Source organism: Ochlerotatus camptorhynchus, unplaced genomic scaffold (genome assembly GCF_037179485.1).
Source record: "Ochlerotatus camptorhynchus isolate MF236.1 unplaced genomic scaffold, CSIRO-AGI_Acam_v1.1 ptg001458l, whole genome shotgun sequence".
Taxonomy (NCBI): domain Eukaryota; kingdom Metazoa; phylum Arthropoda; class Insecta; order Diptera; family Culicidae; genus Ochlerotatus; species Ochlerotatus camptorhynchus.
The window spans coordinates 2,019-19,879 of record NW_027041716.1 but is presented as its reverse complement, the minus strand read 5'-3'; the positions used below and the strand labels follow the sequence as shown (position 1 = coordinate 19,879).

Genomic DNA, 17,861 nt, shown 5'->3' with positions numbered 1-17,861 from the left:
GAAGGAAAGCGTTTGCTGGAGGAATTGTCCGGAGAATCATCATCCGACGTCAGTCAGCTAATCAACGGAAGAGAAAACACCAAATTCGCGAAACCGATATCTTTCAGAAAATGTTTGTTCTGGAAAACCAACCCGTCTCCCTAGCAACACAAGCAACCACTCCACCGACCCCCGTCATCATCAAGGTAAGAGAAAGCGTTCGAAATGAAATCCTCCCTCATGCAACAACACCAACCCCACCATCACCACCACCACCACCCGCTGCATTTGAGACAATCTCTGAAGAAAATGTCGAGACCATTCAGTATGTAACAACAGCAGCTCCTCCCACCACCACCCACTGCGTCAATTACTGAAGACAATATCCAGACCGTTCAATATGTGACGTACGAAACTGTTCAAACACCGGATGCGTTGCCGGAACCAGATAAACCGACGCAGAAATGTTTGAGTGAAATTGTTGAACTATTACATTAAATAAACAAACGGCTGGATCGGTTGGAGAAGCGGACAGCGGATATCACCACTCAACATGAATTTATCTTGGACGCCATGCGAAAATTCAGTACCCGCGTGACGAACATCGAGGACCCACCGTTATTTTATTTTGATCCTATTGAACAAGAACAAGAGCTAGCTGATCTGGAAGTCAAGCTGGCGGACAACGATTTCAAATCGAAAATGGTAAACATAATTTACTTCAACCAATTATTCATTATATTCGATTTTTATCATTTTAGGTCAAATGGTTGCGATTCAACGTTAGCGGTGATTGTGCTGATAATCGCATGTTAGGTGTTCTCGATATGCTGTTCAGCAAACAGTTTCAAACTAAATGCACCTGGACTGGAGCAAGTCGGAAGGGACCAAAAATAGCTATAATGCCGAACCGCAATATTCTGCAACTATTTCAACAGATTGGAACCGATGAAGCAGAAGAAGTCACCCATCAGAAGCTGGCAAGTTTTTTCATGAGAAAACTCAAAAACTCTCTTAAACGCTTGATCGCTACTGGCATGCGTCGAGGAACCAGACATGTAAGAAGATGAAAACAACAACGAGAGACTGATGAACAAGAAGTTGAATTTGAAAGTGATGCTGGGTCGATCTTTATTCCATCAATTGAACGGGCAGGATGATGAACGTAGTCATTCGCATATTCGCAACACTAGCAATTCGCACATTCGCAGATTTTCGCACATTTAAGATAGAGCCTATATGTTTCCTTGCAATATGCATCAAATTTTTCCGGGTTTATTGGCTCTTGGCAGTTAATAGCAATTAATATATTCCGGAATCTGAAAATTAAACTCTTCATCAATGTTCAGCACGGAGCTTAAAAGCTTGGGATTTCCAAATGCTCTTCGACAAACGTTTCCTGTAGTACTGGTACCTGCTCCACCCGATCGTGGTTGATCTACTCTTACTTCAAATTTTTCGTAAAGCTGTGTCGTCACATGTTTTTTTCTTTGTTCATATAGTTCTTTGAACGGTTTCGTTACCTTCCATTTTTTGATATCCATTCTGTATGCAATATGCAAAAGGCATTCGAAAAATCTTATCCAAGCATGAAGTGAAGATATGCCGTAATGCAAGGCTTCTTCGTTTGATATAAATCCTTCCTCGAATTTCTCTGCATCATTCATTACATTTGGTGTTGCCCCACATATTGGACAATTCTGCATCGCCGAATTTCCAGTGATATAAGTTAAGACTTTTCCGTCTATCATACTGAGAACAAAATCAAAATCAACAAGTATAAAGTTGTCGTTTGAGAGTTCAATTTTCACTGGCGTTAGTTCACTCATTTCTTTTTCTGCATCCTGTTTTGTAGCCAGAATAACTTCTTTACTCTCTATAATGAATTCAAGGATGAATGGCCTACAAAATCGAATACTTTGAGGCATGGGATTAAACCACATAATTTCCTTTCGATCATTGTACATGAACAACTGAATTGGTGTTAAAGTGGACGAAAATACATCTGAATCGTCCTGACATCCTTCTGGTAGCACTTGATGATATTGCGAATATCCAGTTGATCCGTCCATACCCCAGCTACATAGAAGAACCAGTTCCGTAGAAACTAGATCGTTGCTATCCATATACTCGTTGAGCTCTGCATCAATTATTTGGACGATTCGTTTCACTGTATTTTCCATCAGCGCCTGGAGTTTCACTCTTATTTTCAATGCACTTTCTTCGATGAATTCACTAGGAGGGGCGCATATTTTTTTCACTGCTCCGATCACATAGTAAGGTGGAAATCTTTAAGGTGATTCACTATGTATTATGGTAGTTATATGATAAATAGTGGATGAATTTTATTTGAGTGGTAGTGTATTTTTGCGGCAAAATTTGTACTTTTCTTACTCTTTTTTGATTTCGACATCCGATATCTCAGAAACTAAACTGCTAGAAGCTTGAAACTTTCAGATTCTCTTAGTTGAAATGTTTATTATCGACCAAAAATTACGAAATAAGGATTAGTGAAAGTCGATTTTTTTTATTTTTGACCGCCTGATATCTGATAGTGCAGTGGACAACGGACAACACACAATACCCAGTAGATCTGTAAGGAAATTTATTTTAGGTCGAGGATTACGAAAATAAAAATAAGTCTGTGATCTAAAAAGAAGCCTAGTCCAAAATCAGGAGAAAAAAATACAAGCATCAGAATCTTGAACATTTTTCTAAATCCGAAATCTTCGCCATAGTGATTGAAGTTCCCCGCTGGCCGGAACACGTCGATGATGGTAGGGTCGGTGGTTGATTCTGAATGAAAATATAGAGGAACAATTATAGTAATAATAAAATTATCTATTAAATACTCACCGAAGCGCCGCCGTTGGTGTAGTGTTAAGCGTGATTACCTCTCACCCCAGCAGGCCTGGGTTTAATACCAGTCGGCGCCACCGGGATGTTCTGAGGCATAACATATCTGATCACGACTTCCTTCGGAAGGGAAGTAAAGCCCTTAGTCCCCGGTTTATGAGTTGATGGATCGATAGGTAGGTCGCTATTGAAAATCTCGTCAATAGCTGAATTTATGTATGGGCCCAAATTAGGGGCATTTAGGCCGACATAACATCCATTTCCCCTACCTGAATTAATACTTGCACGACATCTGAAGGAACGCAGAAAACACGCGCGCAGCAAAACGAACCGACGGAGAGTGCTGTGATCAATGTGACTGGTGAGGCAGAAGGAAACAAGTCAGCTCTTTCATTATCACGACGTTCTTATGCATAATATAGTGTGACGTAACGTTAGATCATGCGTAAGAAAACCGTGAGAACGAAAGAGTCGACTATATTCCTTCGACCGCACCTTTAGTAACGGTCACGGTTCCCGCGCTGACTGTTCCTTACTTTCTCACTCTAATCAAACTTTCTTCGATAAGTGAGAAAACAGCATACCGTCAATGCGAGTGAGAACGCAAGTTGCCAGAACATTGCACACAAAATCATCTTTGTTCAAATCAATACAAAAATACTAGCCCATCTGGTGGCTGATAGCACAAGCTTCTAAGAAAATTCTATTACAGCGAACCACATTATTTTAATTGATTTCTTCGCCAGTTAGTCGTCTGTCACTTCGTTTGTGGTGCAAAGAGTGTATCATTTTGTCATTTTTTATGCATTTCAGTTTTGAGTAGAGTGAAAGAGATAAAACCAAAACATTCTAGTACATTTAGTGTTGCCATGTGGTACAATCAACCGGTGAAAACAAACGATTTTAAATTGGCTCACTATTTGATTAGCCTATTGATCCCAAGCAAATCGATTAACGTACCCCCCGAAATTCTAGTACTACACAATGTTTGTTTTGATTCGCTATGAAAGTTTGACAGACAAAATGAGGGGTTCGTGGATTTTCCTATGTTTCGAGAGGCGCATCGATTAGCTTGGGACCGAAGATAGTACCAGAGCTGAGCCAAAAAGTTGAGCACGTTATTTCACGTCAACTGAAAAAACATAAAAAATTACAAAATGATACACTCTTTGCACACTGTCAAAGATCATTGCTCACACAATCATCTCTGTTCAAATCAAAATAAAAATACTAGCCCATCTGGCGGGTTATAGCACAAGCTTTTAAGAAAATTCTATTACAGTAAACCACATTCTTTTAATTGATTTCTTCGCCAGTTAGTCGTTTGTTACAAAAAAGGCATGACAACAAATCAATGTCGAATATGGCTAAATAACTGTTGAATGTTCGTATATTGTAGAGTATAATTAAACCCTGGAAAAAATAGAGGATGTAGGAATACTAGCAACAATCAATAGGAAACTAACGATTTAAAATTGGCTCACTACTTGACTAGCCTATTGGTTCCAAGCAAATCGATTAACGTACCCCATTCTAGTATAAATTCTAGTACTACACTATGTTTGTTTTGATTCGCTATGAAAAATTGACAGATAAAATGAGGGGTTCTTGAATTTTCATATGTTTCGAGGGGTGCATCGATTAGCTTGGGACTGAAGATAGTACCAGAGCTGAACCAAAAGTTAAGCTCGTTTCTTCGGAACCTTCTGGTCTTAGAGTTACCTCTATGATACTAGTCTACGCCACGATCTACACTGATTGACGAAATAAATAAATAAACAAATAGATTGTACATATAAACTACCTGTTCACATGAAAAAACAAACGAGAGCATACAATAGAAGTGATTGGTATCAATAAAATTTATTATCAATCGTTGTAAGTTAAAACTCAATATTAGCAACCGGTGGAAACTAACGATTTTAAATTGGCTCTGTACTTGACTAGCCTATTGGTCCCAAGCAAATCGATTAACGTACCCCACTCTAGTATAAGTTCCAGTACCACACTATGTTTGTTATGATTCGCTATGAAAGTTTGACAGATAAAATGAGGGGCTAGTGGATTTTCCTATGTTTCGAGGGGTGAATCAATTAGCTTGGGACCGAAGATAGTACCAGAGCTGAGCCAAAAAGTTGAGCTCGTTTCTTAGTTACTTTATGCTAGTAGGTCCTAGGTAGGTTAGTTACCTCTATACTAGTAGGTCCCGAAGAATCGTTCTCAACTTTTTGGATCAGCTCTGGTACTCTCTTCGGTCCCAAGCTAATCGATTCACCCCTCGAAACATAGGAAATTCCACGAACCCCTAATTTTATCTGTCAAACTTTCATAGTGAATCAAAACAAACATAGTGTAAGACTAGAATTTTGACTAGAATGGGGTACGTTAATCAATTTGCTTGGAACCAATAGGCTAGTCAAGTAGTGAGTCAATTTAATATCGTTAGTTTCCACCGGTTGATATTAGTGTTCAGATTTCACTATTTGTTTCATTAATTTACTAACCAGTGAACAGTTCTACTGATAAACCGTTTTCAGCAGGGGGTATTTTCGCTTCTCAGCTGGCTTATAAGCATGTTGGTAGACGCTCACCAAACGCCAGTAATCAGGATATCCTGAACCCTTTTTCCAGAACGCAAAAGGTGGTGCTAGGGTATCTATAATGTAGTTCTTCTTGCTGTATGGATCACGTGGCTTGGGAATGGTCAATTTTTTCGGTTCATTCTTCTGCGAACAATTTGAAATTCCACTATCAAAGCTGGCAACCGTTCCGGACGAGTTACTCTGCGGAATACCGGCTTTAAAAGCACATCTAAACTCATGTTGCACCTTATAGGTTACTTCATCCGATGCAGCATTATGGCACAAACGTGGTATTTTATTATCCTTATGTTTATCAGTAGGAGTTCTTTGCCTGGAGCTTTGTGATCGTATTTCCTGATCTGCCAGATGAGTCATGTTCGGTGAACCCTTAGGCCGTTGCTGAGCCAAATCAGGAAGTTCAGCTGCATCCGTTGGATTGAATTCATCGTTGCCATTTCCATTCTTTGATCGTTCAAGGCGTTCAGATTTTGCTGATTTGTTAGACTTTTTGGAATTAGCACTGCCATTACATTTACACCGGTTGGACAAATTATAATTTTTTGTATACTCATCATGCTGCCGAATGATATCACGGTCGAAAAAATCTTCCTCTCCCAGAGTATTTGAAAATACTCCACCAGAATGTACTACTAAAATAGGTCATGAAATAAATTGATACCTTTAAAACTATCATTACTTGCTGTAAACGCTCTTACCGTTGGGTAGATTCAATTCCTTTGGCGGTTCAACAACCTCGAAGATAGGTGGCGCCACCGATGGTTTCGATCCATCCATGTAGATCGCGCGTCGTGGTTCACGCTTAGTACGATAATCCCACCCAATTGCCAAGTCCATTGCACCAACTTTCTCCCGTTTCTTGAAGTTCGGAGTTCGTTCATTCATGCCAGATGCGCTAAGCGGTTTTGGGATAACTCCACAAGTTTTTGGCCGGTATACTCTGTATTTGGTACATTTGGTTGGCCCTGCCTTGTAATTTTTACAACCGACCCCTTTAGGTAAAAAACTTCATTATAAGATGTAAAGCTAGATTGACTAAAACTACACTACCTGTGGCATACGGGCCGACTTCTAACGCTGCTCCAGGATTAGCTGATCCTGCAACCTGCGCTTTTCTGAATGCAATATCCATGACAGCATCCGGTAAAGGCTGGTGTTCAAGATTTTCTTGTGCCATTTTTCTAGCTGTTTGAAAATTACATATCGCCGGAATGAAAGACGTTTTAGGTCTGCCCTCAACGGGTCTGTGAATATCCAGTATTTGTTCCGGAGTCAACTTTCCATACTCAGGTTCGTTACGAGTTGTTTTTGGACGCAGGTTCATATTATTAAACTTGTTAATTATTTCTGTCGAATATGCGGTATCCATTTTGGTAGTATTGATGTGAATTTCACAGCTTTTGAAAAAATAAATTATTAGTAATATGTTGACCAAAGAATTACTTATGCATATTAATTTTGATGGTCTAAAAAAAAAAACAAAAAAAAAAAAAACAACTCAAACAAAACTTGTTAAACTACAAAGGCAGCTAGCCTACATCCTTAGCAATGCAAATAACGCCCACACAACCCTTAGACGCACTTCTTTATTTAAATCTTACAACCAAGGCTCAGATGATCCAAAAACTCGTCTTAACACTCCGAACACGATGCCTCCAAAAAACGTGTACGGGAATTTTACAATGACAAATCTTACACTAAGAAAATGTCGCCCTGTGCGGTCTGTTGATAGTTATTACCAACAATCAATACGAAACTAACGATTTTAAATTGGCTCACTACTTGACTAGCCTATTGGTCCCAAGCAAACGATTAACCCATTCTAGTAGAATTCTAGTACTACACAATGTTTGTTTTGATTCGTTATGAAAGTTTGACAGATAAAATGAGGGGTTCGAGGATTTTCCTATGTTTCGAGGGGTGAATCGATTAGCTTGGGACCGAAGATAGTACCAGAGCTGAGCCAAAAAGTTGAACACGTTTCTTCGGGACCTTCTAGTCTTAGAGTTATCTCTATGGTATTACCAACAATCAATACGAACCTAACGATTTTAAACTGGCTCACTACTTGACTAGCCTATTGGTCCCAAGCAAATCGATAACCGTTCCCCATTCTTGTATAAATTCCAGTACTACACTATGTTTGTTGTGATTCGCTATGAAAGTTTGACAGATAAAATGAGGGGTTGGTGGATTTTCCTGTGTTTCGAGGGGTGCATCGATTCAAAAAGTTGAGCACGTTTCTTCGAGACCTTCTGGTCTTAGAGTTACCTCTATGGTATTACCGAAGAAACGTACAAAACGAAGAAACGTAGACCAATAGGCTAGTCAAGTAGGGAGCCAATTTAAAATCGTTAGTTTCCACTGGGTGGTATTACCATAGAGGTAACTCTAAGACCACTGGGTCCCGAAGAAAATCATTATTATTTTTGGCTCACTCAGTACCAGAACAACGGTCCCAAGCAGTCCCAAGCTATTTCACTCACCCCTGCATGTTCTGCATGCATCCACACACCCCTGATGTTATCTGTCAAACTTTCATAGCGAATCAAAACAAACATAGTGTAGTAATAGAATTTCAACTAGAATAGGGTACGTTAATCGTTTGCTTGGGACCAATAGGCTACTAAAGTGGTGAGCCAATTTAAAATCGTTAGTTTCGTATTGATTGTTGGTATTACCATAGAGGTAACTCTAAGACAAGAAGGTCCCGAAATAACGTGCTCAACTTTTTGGCTCAGCTCTGGTACTCTCTTCGGTCCCAAGCTAATCGATTCACCCCTCGAAACATAGGAAAATCCACTAACCTCTCATTTTATCTGTCAAACTTTCATAGCGAATCAATAGTGAGCTAATTTAAAATTGTTTAGTTTATTTTATGCGTCAATCATATGCTTCATGACCTCTTCTTGTAACTTTCAAGTACTAATTGGCATTATACTATTTCATGATTTCATAATTCCGAAAAACATCTTTTTATAGCAAGTGAGTGGAAGCAACCCTGCTTCCAATAGTGGACGCGTATCTATTGATTCGAAACCGATTGTTACCGCCGTTGCATATTTCTGCCAGTCGATGTTCCTTGTAAGATCAAATGGAACTCGAGATGGTTCTGCAGAGTGAGGGCCACACATAATTGAAATGATGATTGGCAAATGATCGCTACCATGGGATCATTGATAACCTTCCACAGACAGTCCAATGATAGTGATCTTGAACACAAAGCTAGGTCGAGTCGGCTTTCTCGAGCCGGAGGTTTTGCTATACGTATCGCCGAGCGTGTCGCTTCATCAGTGCTCAAAATAGTCAAGTTGAAATCGTCGCATAAATCGTAAAAAATAGCTGCTCTATTGTCATCATATAGATCGCCCCACCCAGTACCATGGGAGTTCATATCACCCAGAATTAATACTGGGGATGGAAGAATCGAAACTAGATGACTACGATTAATGGAGGTTCTTTGTGGAACGCATACTGAAGCTATGCAAAGATCTTTGGTCTTCACATTTATTTGGCAAGCGACGATTTCGACACCTGATAGAGCAGAAAAAGAAAAAGTGTAGAAAAGGTAGCACTTTTTGATCCCTAAAAGTACTCCTCCATAAGAGTCGTCTCTATCCACACGAATAATGTTAAAATCGTGGAAGTTGAGTTCTTTATCTGAAGAAAGCCATGTTTCATTGATGCAAGGAGGGCCCAAGAAACAGTCAATTGCTTTATACCTTGTTCAGACTGGAGAGTTATAACATGTTATAACGGTTGTCAAATAATTGCAACACAGAAACCGCAATCAAGATAGCGCTATAACATGTTATAACTCTGTAGTCTGAACGTACGTACGTACGTACGTACGTTCAGACTACAGAGTTATAACATGTTATAGCGCTATCTTGATGGTGGTTTCGGTGTTGCAATTGTTTGACTACCGTTATAACATGTTAGACATTCCAAAGTAAAAAAAAAGATTTTTGAAATATGCCGAGTGGACTACCCCCTTAACTACTAGTTGTTAATACCAACAGTTAATACTGTGCTGTGCTACGAGCAACCAAACAAAAAAATAAATAAATAAATAAACTTTAAAAAAATCCGCGCGGGGCTATACGAGTCCATTTATTCTTGTGTATCACAGTTCAAACTGTATGCGACAAAATTACGGAACTCTGCAATCAGTTTCATGGATTAAGCGCTTTTACAGATGTTTCGGATCTTCTGGAGGACCGTTTTCGTGATCATACGGGTCCATGTTCAAGTCACGATCTCAAATTCATTATAATATCCCAGTTTCAAGAATTTTCTAAAACATAAACTGAGCCTAGACAGTTTCATGGATTGGCCACTTTTACAGATGTTCCGGATCTCAAGAGAAATGTTTCTGTAGCCATCCACATCCATGATTATGTCACAAACACAAATTTATTTTTGTATCGCAGTTCAAAGTTTTTTCGACAAAATTGCTGATTTTTTTTTTACTAATTACTTTACTTGTACAGGCACAATCAAATAAACTTTACAGAGCCGAGTTATCATTTTCTTTGTACATTATTACCACAAACGAAGTGACATTGATGTAATATTGTATCTGATTTTTGCTATTACATCATTATTCCATACATCAGCTTGAATTACATTGATCGATATTACATTTTTTTGCTGTGTACGTTTACATCATATATCATGTAAAGTTCTGACACATTTCATGCAATGTAGCAAATATTTTATACAAAAGCTCATCTTTGCAAACAACATTGTTTACAAGTTGCTCGGTTGCGTGAAATGAAATACAAGTCTACGTGAATGAATGTTTACATCACAATTAAAATTCAGAATTTTTATCTGTGTACAGCAATAGTCCTACGGGGTTGACGTCCTGGAGGACGTAAAAGCGGTCAATGAACTGATCGTAGAGCTCCGTGTTTGTTTCGAAAACTTTTGCAACGGTGATACATGAATGCACTTGGAGTCGTGCCATAATCATGGACACGGATGGTCACGCAAACGTTCCTCTGGAAGATCCGGAACATTCGTAAAAGCGGTCAAGCCATGAAGCTGATCCTAGATTTCAGCAATTTTAACCACGAGTACTCGGTCCAGTTCCTTTAACTTTAAATATAAGACAGTAATAATCCGATGTTAGTTACCTCTATGATATTATGGCTCTTAGATATGCTTGCAAGGAAAATGGTTGACCAACAAATTTTTTAAAGAACTTCAGATTATCATAAACCTACATTCTGATTTGTTACTTATTATTTTGAAGATATCTAATTGTTCAATAAATAAAATCTTGTCTCTTAGTAATTCTTACAAGAGAAGATTGAAAAGCAATTTGTTCATGATATTTTGGAGCTTTTTCTATATGATCGATAATTATTCTGACATTATGGCTCTTAGATAAGAACTTTACATATTATAAAACGGTCACCAAAAATAGTCTGTTAATTTTTAATTTTTAATTGCATCCGTATTCTTTTAATCAGTATTTGTATAGATTATGATAAAAACATATATTCATTGCTTTAAGTAATGATATTGATATTCTAAAAAAATGCATTTTCAAAATACAAAAAAAAAATTTACACTTTTTTTTTAAAGTAATTTACAAATATTTCACTTTTTTTGTTTTTTCGTGTAAATGAACAAGGTTATTTTTCATTTTTTTTTTTCAATGAGATCCACTTTATACACTTAAGGTACAAAATAATAACCATTACATTTGTCAGATCATTTAATTAGAACAAAATGTGATAAAAGGTATGTTGACAAAGTTGATAATCAGAACGAAATTTATTGTATGTGTTTCAAATGTTCTGCTTCAAAAATATCGTGTATAATTGTTGCTATGTTGCATATAAGAAGAGTTTAAAACTTGCCGATGAAAGCATTAAACTAAGTAGTCAAATAAAAAAAAAATCGGGGCTGGTAGTGTGTGTTCGTTCTATAACTTGAACAATCCTTAGTCTCGCAAGAAAGTAGGTTGATCCGCAACTATTATTACAATGAACATCAGAAGATCATAAACATGTACTAGGTCTCTGGTTATTTCTGGTTAGTAACTTATGATTATGAAGACCTCTAATTTTTCAATAAATCCAGTCATGTCTCTTGGGAATTCTCGCAAGAGTAGGTTGATCTGCATCTAAAGGAAGGAAATGCATCTAAAGACCTTCAGAAGATCATACAACTGCTCAATATTCCAAGTGTTATTAATTATTCTGAAAACCTCTAATTTCTCAATAAATCACACCAGGACTGTAAGAAAACCCCGTAAGAGAAGGTTGATCAGGGTTTTTTTCCCAAAGACCTTCAGAAATTCATTGGCCTGCACTATGGTCTCAGGATATTTTAAAAATTATTCTGGTTGATTGATAATTTTTATTAAATCTCTTATTGTTCAATAAATCAAATCATGCTTCTTAGACATTCTCGCAAAAAGGAAGGTTTATCAGAAACTATTTCAAATACCTTCAGAAGACCGTAGACCAGCGTTATGTTTTCTTAATATTTCGGCAATTTTTATGGTTGACTATTAATTGTTTTGAAGATCTCTAATTGTTAAATATATCAAATCATATCTCTTAAATATTCTTGATAGAAAAAGGATGATCCGAAATTATTTCAAAGAAGATCAGTAGATCATAGATCTGCTCTGGATCTTTGTTTGTGTCTGGATATTTCTAGTTGGTCACTTATTCTTCTGAAGACCTCTAATTGTTCAATAAATCAAATAATGTCTTTTAGATATTTTCGCAAGAGTAGGTTGATCGGGAATTATTGCAAAGACCTTCAGGAAATCATAGACCTGCACCATGGGAACTCTTCTGATCGATTGGTAATTATTTTGGAGATCTCTTATTGTTCAATAAATGAAATCATGTCTTTTAGGCATTCACGCAAGTAAGTAGGTTGATATTTTTTTTTTTTTCATACACCTTCAGAAGATCATAGACCTGCACTAAAGTCTCTCGGTATTTTAGAAATTCTTCTGGCTGAATGATAGTTATTAGGAAGATCTCTAAATGTTCAATAAATCCAATCATGACTATACGATACTCTCGGAAAATAGTAAGTTGATCAGAAATTATTCATAAACCAGAAGATCATAGACCAGCATAATTTTCTGTGAATATTTTAGGAAATCTTCAAGTGATTCTCTAATTGATCAATAAATCCAATCAAGCATCTTAGACATTATCGTAGAATAGGTTGATCATGAATTTGACCAAATTTCTTCAGAAGATCATAGACCTGAAAGATGGTCTCTGAATATGTTGACAATTTTTCTGGTTATTTGGTTTTTATTCCATAGATCTATTATTCTTCAATAAATCAAATAATGACACTAAGATATTTTCGAAACGGGCCTCCCTTAGCTCAGACAGTAAAAGTGCAACTACAAAGCAAGACCATGCTGGAGGTGGCTGGGTTCCATTTCCCGGTTCGGTCTAGGAATGTTTCGGGTTGGAAAATTTCTTGACTTCCCTTGGCAAAGAGTATGATGGTACAATATACACAAAATTATACTAATGCGAAAATGGTACAGGCATCGAAAGCTCTCAATTAATAACTGTGGAAGTGCATCTAGAAAACTAAGTTGAGAGAACGCAATAAGCTAATATGCAATATGCAATAAGCTTGAAATGTAAAGAAAAAGAACATCCTCGCAAGAAAGAAGGTTGATCAACATTATTCTAAAGAACTTTAGAAGATCATAGACCTACACTATGGTATTTTTTATATTTCTGGTTATTTACTTATTATTCTAATTTGTTTTGCATATACATGTTCGAGTGACATATTTCTGTATTATGAACACTACAAATGTTTTGTCTAACCGTGAAGCAACAAAGTGTGCACATTATATAATCGGATGAATGAATGGTCAAAATGATTACGTTTCAATAAGCAACATTACTTCGACTTTTCATTCATACATAATGTTTCTAAAATTAGTTTTGAGTATTCGAACAGTATTTCAATAGAAAGGGTATCAAATATATGTGAATATGTGCAGCGTATTTTTCAAACTGGGAATAAATATTGATTTAGACCTTAATCTTGTGGTTAGCACATTGTGCAAGCAACAAATCTATGTTGCAGCATGGTTGCCATTATGGCTATGATTTTTATAAATTCATATTTGAAATTCATTCGTGAGTTTCTCAAAATTCTTTGCGAATATGCTCGAACATTTAATAATCGATTAATACTTATGGTATAGAATAGGGAATAGACTCATTTATTAGGTGATCCTTTTAGCCATTATGGTGTTATGACCGTTGCAAGGAAGCGGGGTATAGTTTCCCCATATAAAATAAAAAAAATAACTTTCACTAATTTTCTCCAGAGGGTTTCTTTTGCATGAGTGGGCAGATAGCCATGAATTTGGGCTCAAATTAATCCCTAGGTATCAATTTAGGGAATAGACTATATCTGATTAGAATGATAATCATGATTTTTGAAATTCATGCACAAATGTGCAATGAAGTCAGGTTTCAGATTTTTTCATTCCGGTGGGTCCTCAAACCAAAAATCGAAGCGCCATGGTGGCAACAGTAGTTTTTTGAAGAAGGACGATATAAGGGAAGTTAAGCCGTTGGTCCCCGGTTCATGAGATGATGGGTCGATAGGTAGGGTCCTGGTGTGGGAGCTGCCTCCTTGGTGTCGGTAGCATTGGTGCTCAGCACGGAAAACAAGATCGACGGAAAACAAATCAAGAAAAAAAGCAAAACAATTTTATTTAAGAATAATAGATCTGGTTTAATTGTTTAATACTAATAATTTAATCAAGGCAATAAAGATTAAATGGCAATTTGATGATGCTTTTGCAATTTAAAGTCGGTCGCCATACTAACATGATGGAATCAAGCTATATACAACTCTATCAGTTTTAGTTTCAAAGCAACCATGCTTTCTTCAAAATGATTATAATTGTAATTTTGTTACTTCGGAGGGTTACAAGAAATTCACATTAAAAATGAAAATAAATATGCAGGAAGTGTCGACCAGATTAACGGGGGCTCATGGTATTCAAGTGTGATGATTGCCTGTCAGATTAAAGTTGTGACGATCAGAATGACCTGATCTCGCGCGTCAAAAGTATAGAGGAATAGATGAAGAAGGTATCTCAACTAACGGACTGGCGTGCGTGATCACATTGATGCTCAGATGGACATCGCTTTAAAAAGCAGAATGGTAGAGATTAGACAACACGTAAAAGTTATTCTTGAAAAATTAATTTATTTTAGTCAGTCATTTAGACAAGATATTATTTTATATTAATGCGGAATATAAATTAATTGTAACGAATGATCAGCGCAGTGCATCTAGGACGATTTAGTCGGAATATGACCAAAATACCAGACGTAAATTCAAAAATAGAGATAATGATGATGATGTTTTTCAAGAGAATGCGAGTTCTGCGCATGTTGTAAAAATACCTAGTCGTGCTAGTACAAGTAAGGAAACGATTTTAGAGACGAACCAGTCAAGGATTGAAAACCTCTATAATAAAGCAAAAGATAAAGAAGAAGAAAATTAGTAATAGACGGATTTCACGCCAACTCATCCAGTGGTTGGCAGCACCCTCTCAGAACCTTATGGAACTTTGTGGGTGTGGAGACTTAGCAATTTTAAGCAACTTTGCGTACTTATTTTTTTCAAAATTTATCTCGCCTAACATTTGATAAGGGTCAAAGTTTTTTGTCGATTTTTTTTTTCAAATCGATATAGCTTAAAAATGACAAGCCCTACAAAAAAGTGATGTATGGCGAACTTTTAGCAAATAATCTTAAATTTTATAAAAAAATTGAAATAAAATAAAAAATCGGTTTCTACACTCTAAAAAAATATATTTAAAAATTAAAAGTCATTTTCCCAAAAATGGTACCCCTCAGATTTGCTTGATATTTTTTCTCATGAAAGGCAATATAATTACCTAACTTTTCTTCATACATCGCAAAGTGGGCGCTTTTAAGGAAAAAAAGTTGTTCGAACAACAACTTTTTCATGTTATTTTTTTTTTAGCGTGTTTCACTCAAAGTCGAATAGTAACACGCGCACAACCTTATTAAAATTCGATTAAACTTTATGGGTATACTTTTCGATAATCTGGGCGAAATCTAGCCTAACATTTGAAAAGGGTACAGAGAAGTTACCTGCAAATCGTCCAATAAGAGTTCAGAACAAAACGTTCTAATGAGGAACAGCCATCTCAGCATGGTTTGCACTTTCCTGTGATGGATTGTATTATAATATATGCATACACTCTATCCAACTTCTATAAAACCACCCTCAAATTGTTCCAAATCAACAGGTAAACTAAGTAAAAATCACTTAGTATGTTTTATTCATGAAAAGATTTCAATTCATGTATTTGTGATTAATTTAATTAGAAAAATAATCATTCATTTATTTTTATGTATTAGGTGTGTCCATTAGTAAGCAATATGCATATATGTTTATACCTCATCTCTCAAGTGAATACATATAATAGCGCAGGTAACTTAACGATTATTTAAGGCATGCCTAAAATAATCGTTAAGTTACCTGCTATATAGCAGTTATATAACAACGCAGGTAGTCACATGAGAGATATAAGGTATAAACTTAAAGCACCGCAGTCTGTTTCTACCGACATAATCTAATATTTAGGTTTGGTGATATCACAACAATGCTCATAGTTGCTGTAGTGCATAGTTGTTGAAAGTGTAGTGCTGCATAGTTGTTGAAACGAAAAAGTGTTTATATATACAACAATGGAAAAATCTGCTGAATTGATTATTAAAAGGGTGCAATGTAGTGCCAACATAAACAATCCCAATTGCAGCCGCAATAATTTACGTAATTTATCATCAAGTCTCATAGAGAAAATACATTCATGGGGCTTTGATCATCAATTGGATGTAACAATGCGTATTTGTGAATCGTGTCGTGGAATTTTAGTGCACAATAGGACACCTCTCCCGAAAAAGAGGCGATCGGATGGAAAAGAATCAAGCCAAATTGTTTTAAATTTCTTTGACAGTGATGATATTAGTAGGCCTATGAAAGGAAGTAATGATTATGTTTCTGAATATCGAAATGGATATAAAGAGCATGTTCAGAAACGTTTATTGATGATGTCCTTTAAAGAGGCTTTTATGATTTTTGAAGAGAAATACAAAAGTGTTAAAATTGGATTTACTTCGTTCACCGTTCACTGTTGGATAGTACAGGTACACATAATGTATGTGTCTGTACTATACATGAAAATGTTAAATTGATTATTAATAGTGTAAAATTTGATTCATATAAAGAAATTGCAGACAAAATACTTTGCAGTAGTCCTATTCGAACCATAGATTGTTTTTATCGTACATGTGAAGAATGCATTTCCACAGATAGTATCGTGAGGGAACTTACATCAGTATTAGAAGCAGATGATATGGAAGAAGTTTTATTTCAACAGTGGTTGACTACCGACCGTTGTTATTTGGAAACTATTATTAAACCTGCAGATGAGTTTGTTCAATATTTGACGGAAAAAGTTGAAAAGCTCATAACCCATGTTTTTATTCATAAAGAGCAATCATCTTACCTAAGTAATAAAAAAAATTCTCTTCAAAACGGTGAAATTTTAGTGATTTGCGACTTTTCTGAAAATTATTCATTTATTATTCAAAACTCAGCACAGGGGTATCATTGGAACAATAATCAAGCTACGATACATCCTTTCGAAATTTACTACATAAAAGAAAACAAGTTGGAAAATTTAAGCTTTATTATTATTTCAGAAGTATTGACCCATGATACAATAGCAGTTCAATTATTTATATCAAAATTGTTAGATTTCATTAAACAATCTATTAGTTTCACAAAAATTACTTTCATGTCAGATGGAGCAGCGGCTCATTACAAAAATAAAAAGAATTTTGCCAGTTTGTGCAACTTCAAGTCCAAGTATGGATTGGAAGCAGAATGGCACTTCTTCGCAACGTCTCATGGGAAAGGCCCATGTGACGCAATTGGAGGAACTCTCAAACGAATGGCAAAGAGAGCAAGTCTTGCTCGAGATTATGGAAACACAATTACAACTCCACAAGAACTGTATGACTGGGCAGTTAAACAAACAGATACAAGCATAACAAAATTGAACTTCTGCTTCATATCAAATGATCAATACACAAAGATGTCCGATGAACTCAAGGAGCTGTTCAGTCATGTAAAAACTATACCTGGTACACAAAAATTTCATTGTTTTGTACCTATTTCTCAAAACATAATTTCTACTAAGCGATTTTCACATTCAAAGGAAACTCCGAAAAATTTCACTCTGTTTCCGATAGACTAATAATCAATGAAAAACTCAAATTATGTATGGAGAATTATAGGAAAATAAATTATGCACTAAACAAAAACACTAGAGTTTTCATTTATTAAAACACC

At 36.2% G+C, this 17,861-nt stretch overlaps 1 protein-coding gene and 1 pseudogene across 1 annotated transcript; one reads left to right on the top strand and one right to left on the bottom strand.

Annotated features, from left to right (window-relative positions):
* Window positions 1–12: 12 nt before the first annotated feature.
* On the top strand, window positions 13–1,139 carry LOC135717051 (uncharacterized; annotated as a pseudogene).
* A 4,028-nt stretch (window positions 1,140–5,167) lies between these two features.
* LOC135717052 (uncharacterized) lies at window positions 5,168–6,804 on the bottom strand. The gene is made up of 3 exons (XM_065239055.1): window positions 6,486–6,804; window positions 6,134–6,427; window positions 5,168–6,067 (listed from the first exon to the last, which is right to left on the bottom strand). The coding sequence occupies exons 1-3, from the start codon at window positions 6,802–6,804 to the stop codon at window positions 5,352–5,354; spliced, it is 1,329 nt and encodes a 442-aa protein (XP_065095127.1). The 3' UTR covers window positions 5,168–5,351.
* Between the last annotated feature and the right edge of the window lie 11,057 nt (window positions 6,805–17,861).

Coding starts and splice junctions, on each gene's coding strand:
- LOC135717052 (XM_065239055.1), bottom strand. CDS start 6,804: ATGGATACCGCATATTCGACAGAAATAATTAACAAGTTTAATAATATG. Junction 6,428..6,485: donor AGTCGGCCCGTATGCCACAG/GTAGTGTAGTTT, acceptor TTTTACCTAAAG/GGGTCGGTTGTAAAAATTAC. Junction 6,068..6,133: donor GGAATTGAATCTACCCAACG/GTAAGAGCGTTT, acceptor GACCTATTTTAG/TAGTACATTCTGGTGGAGTA.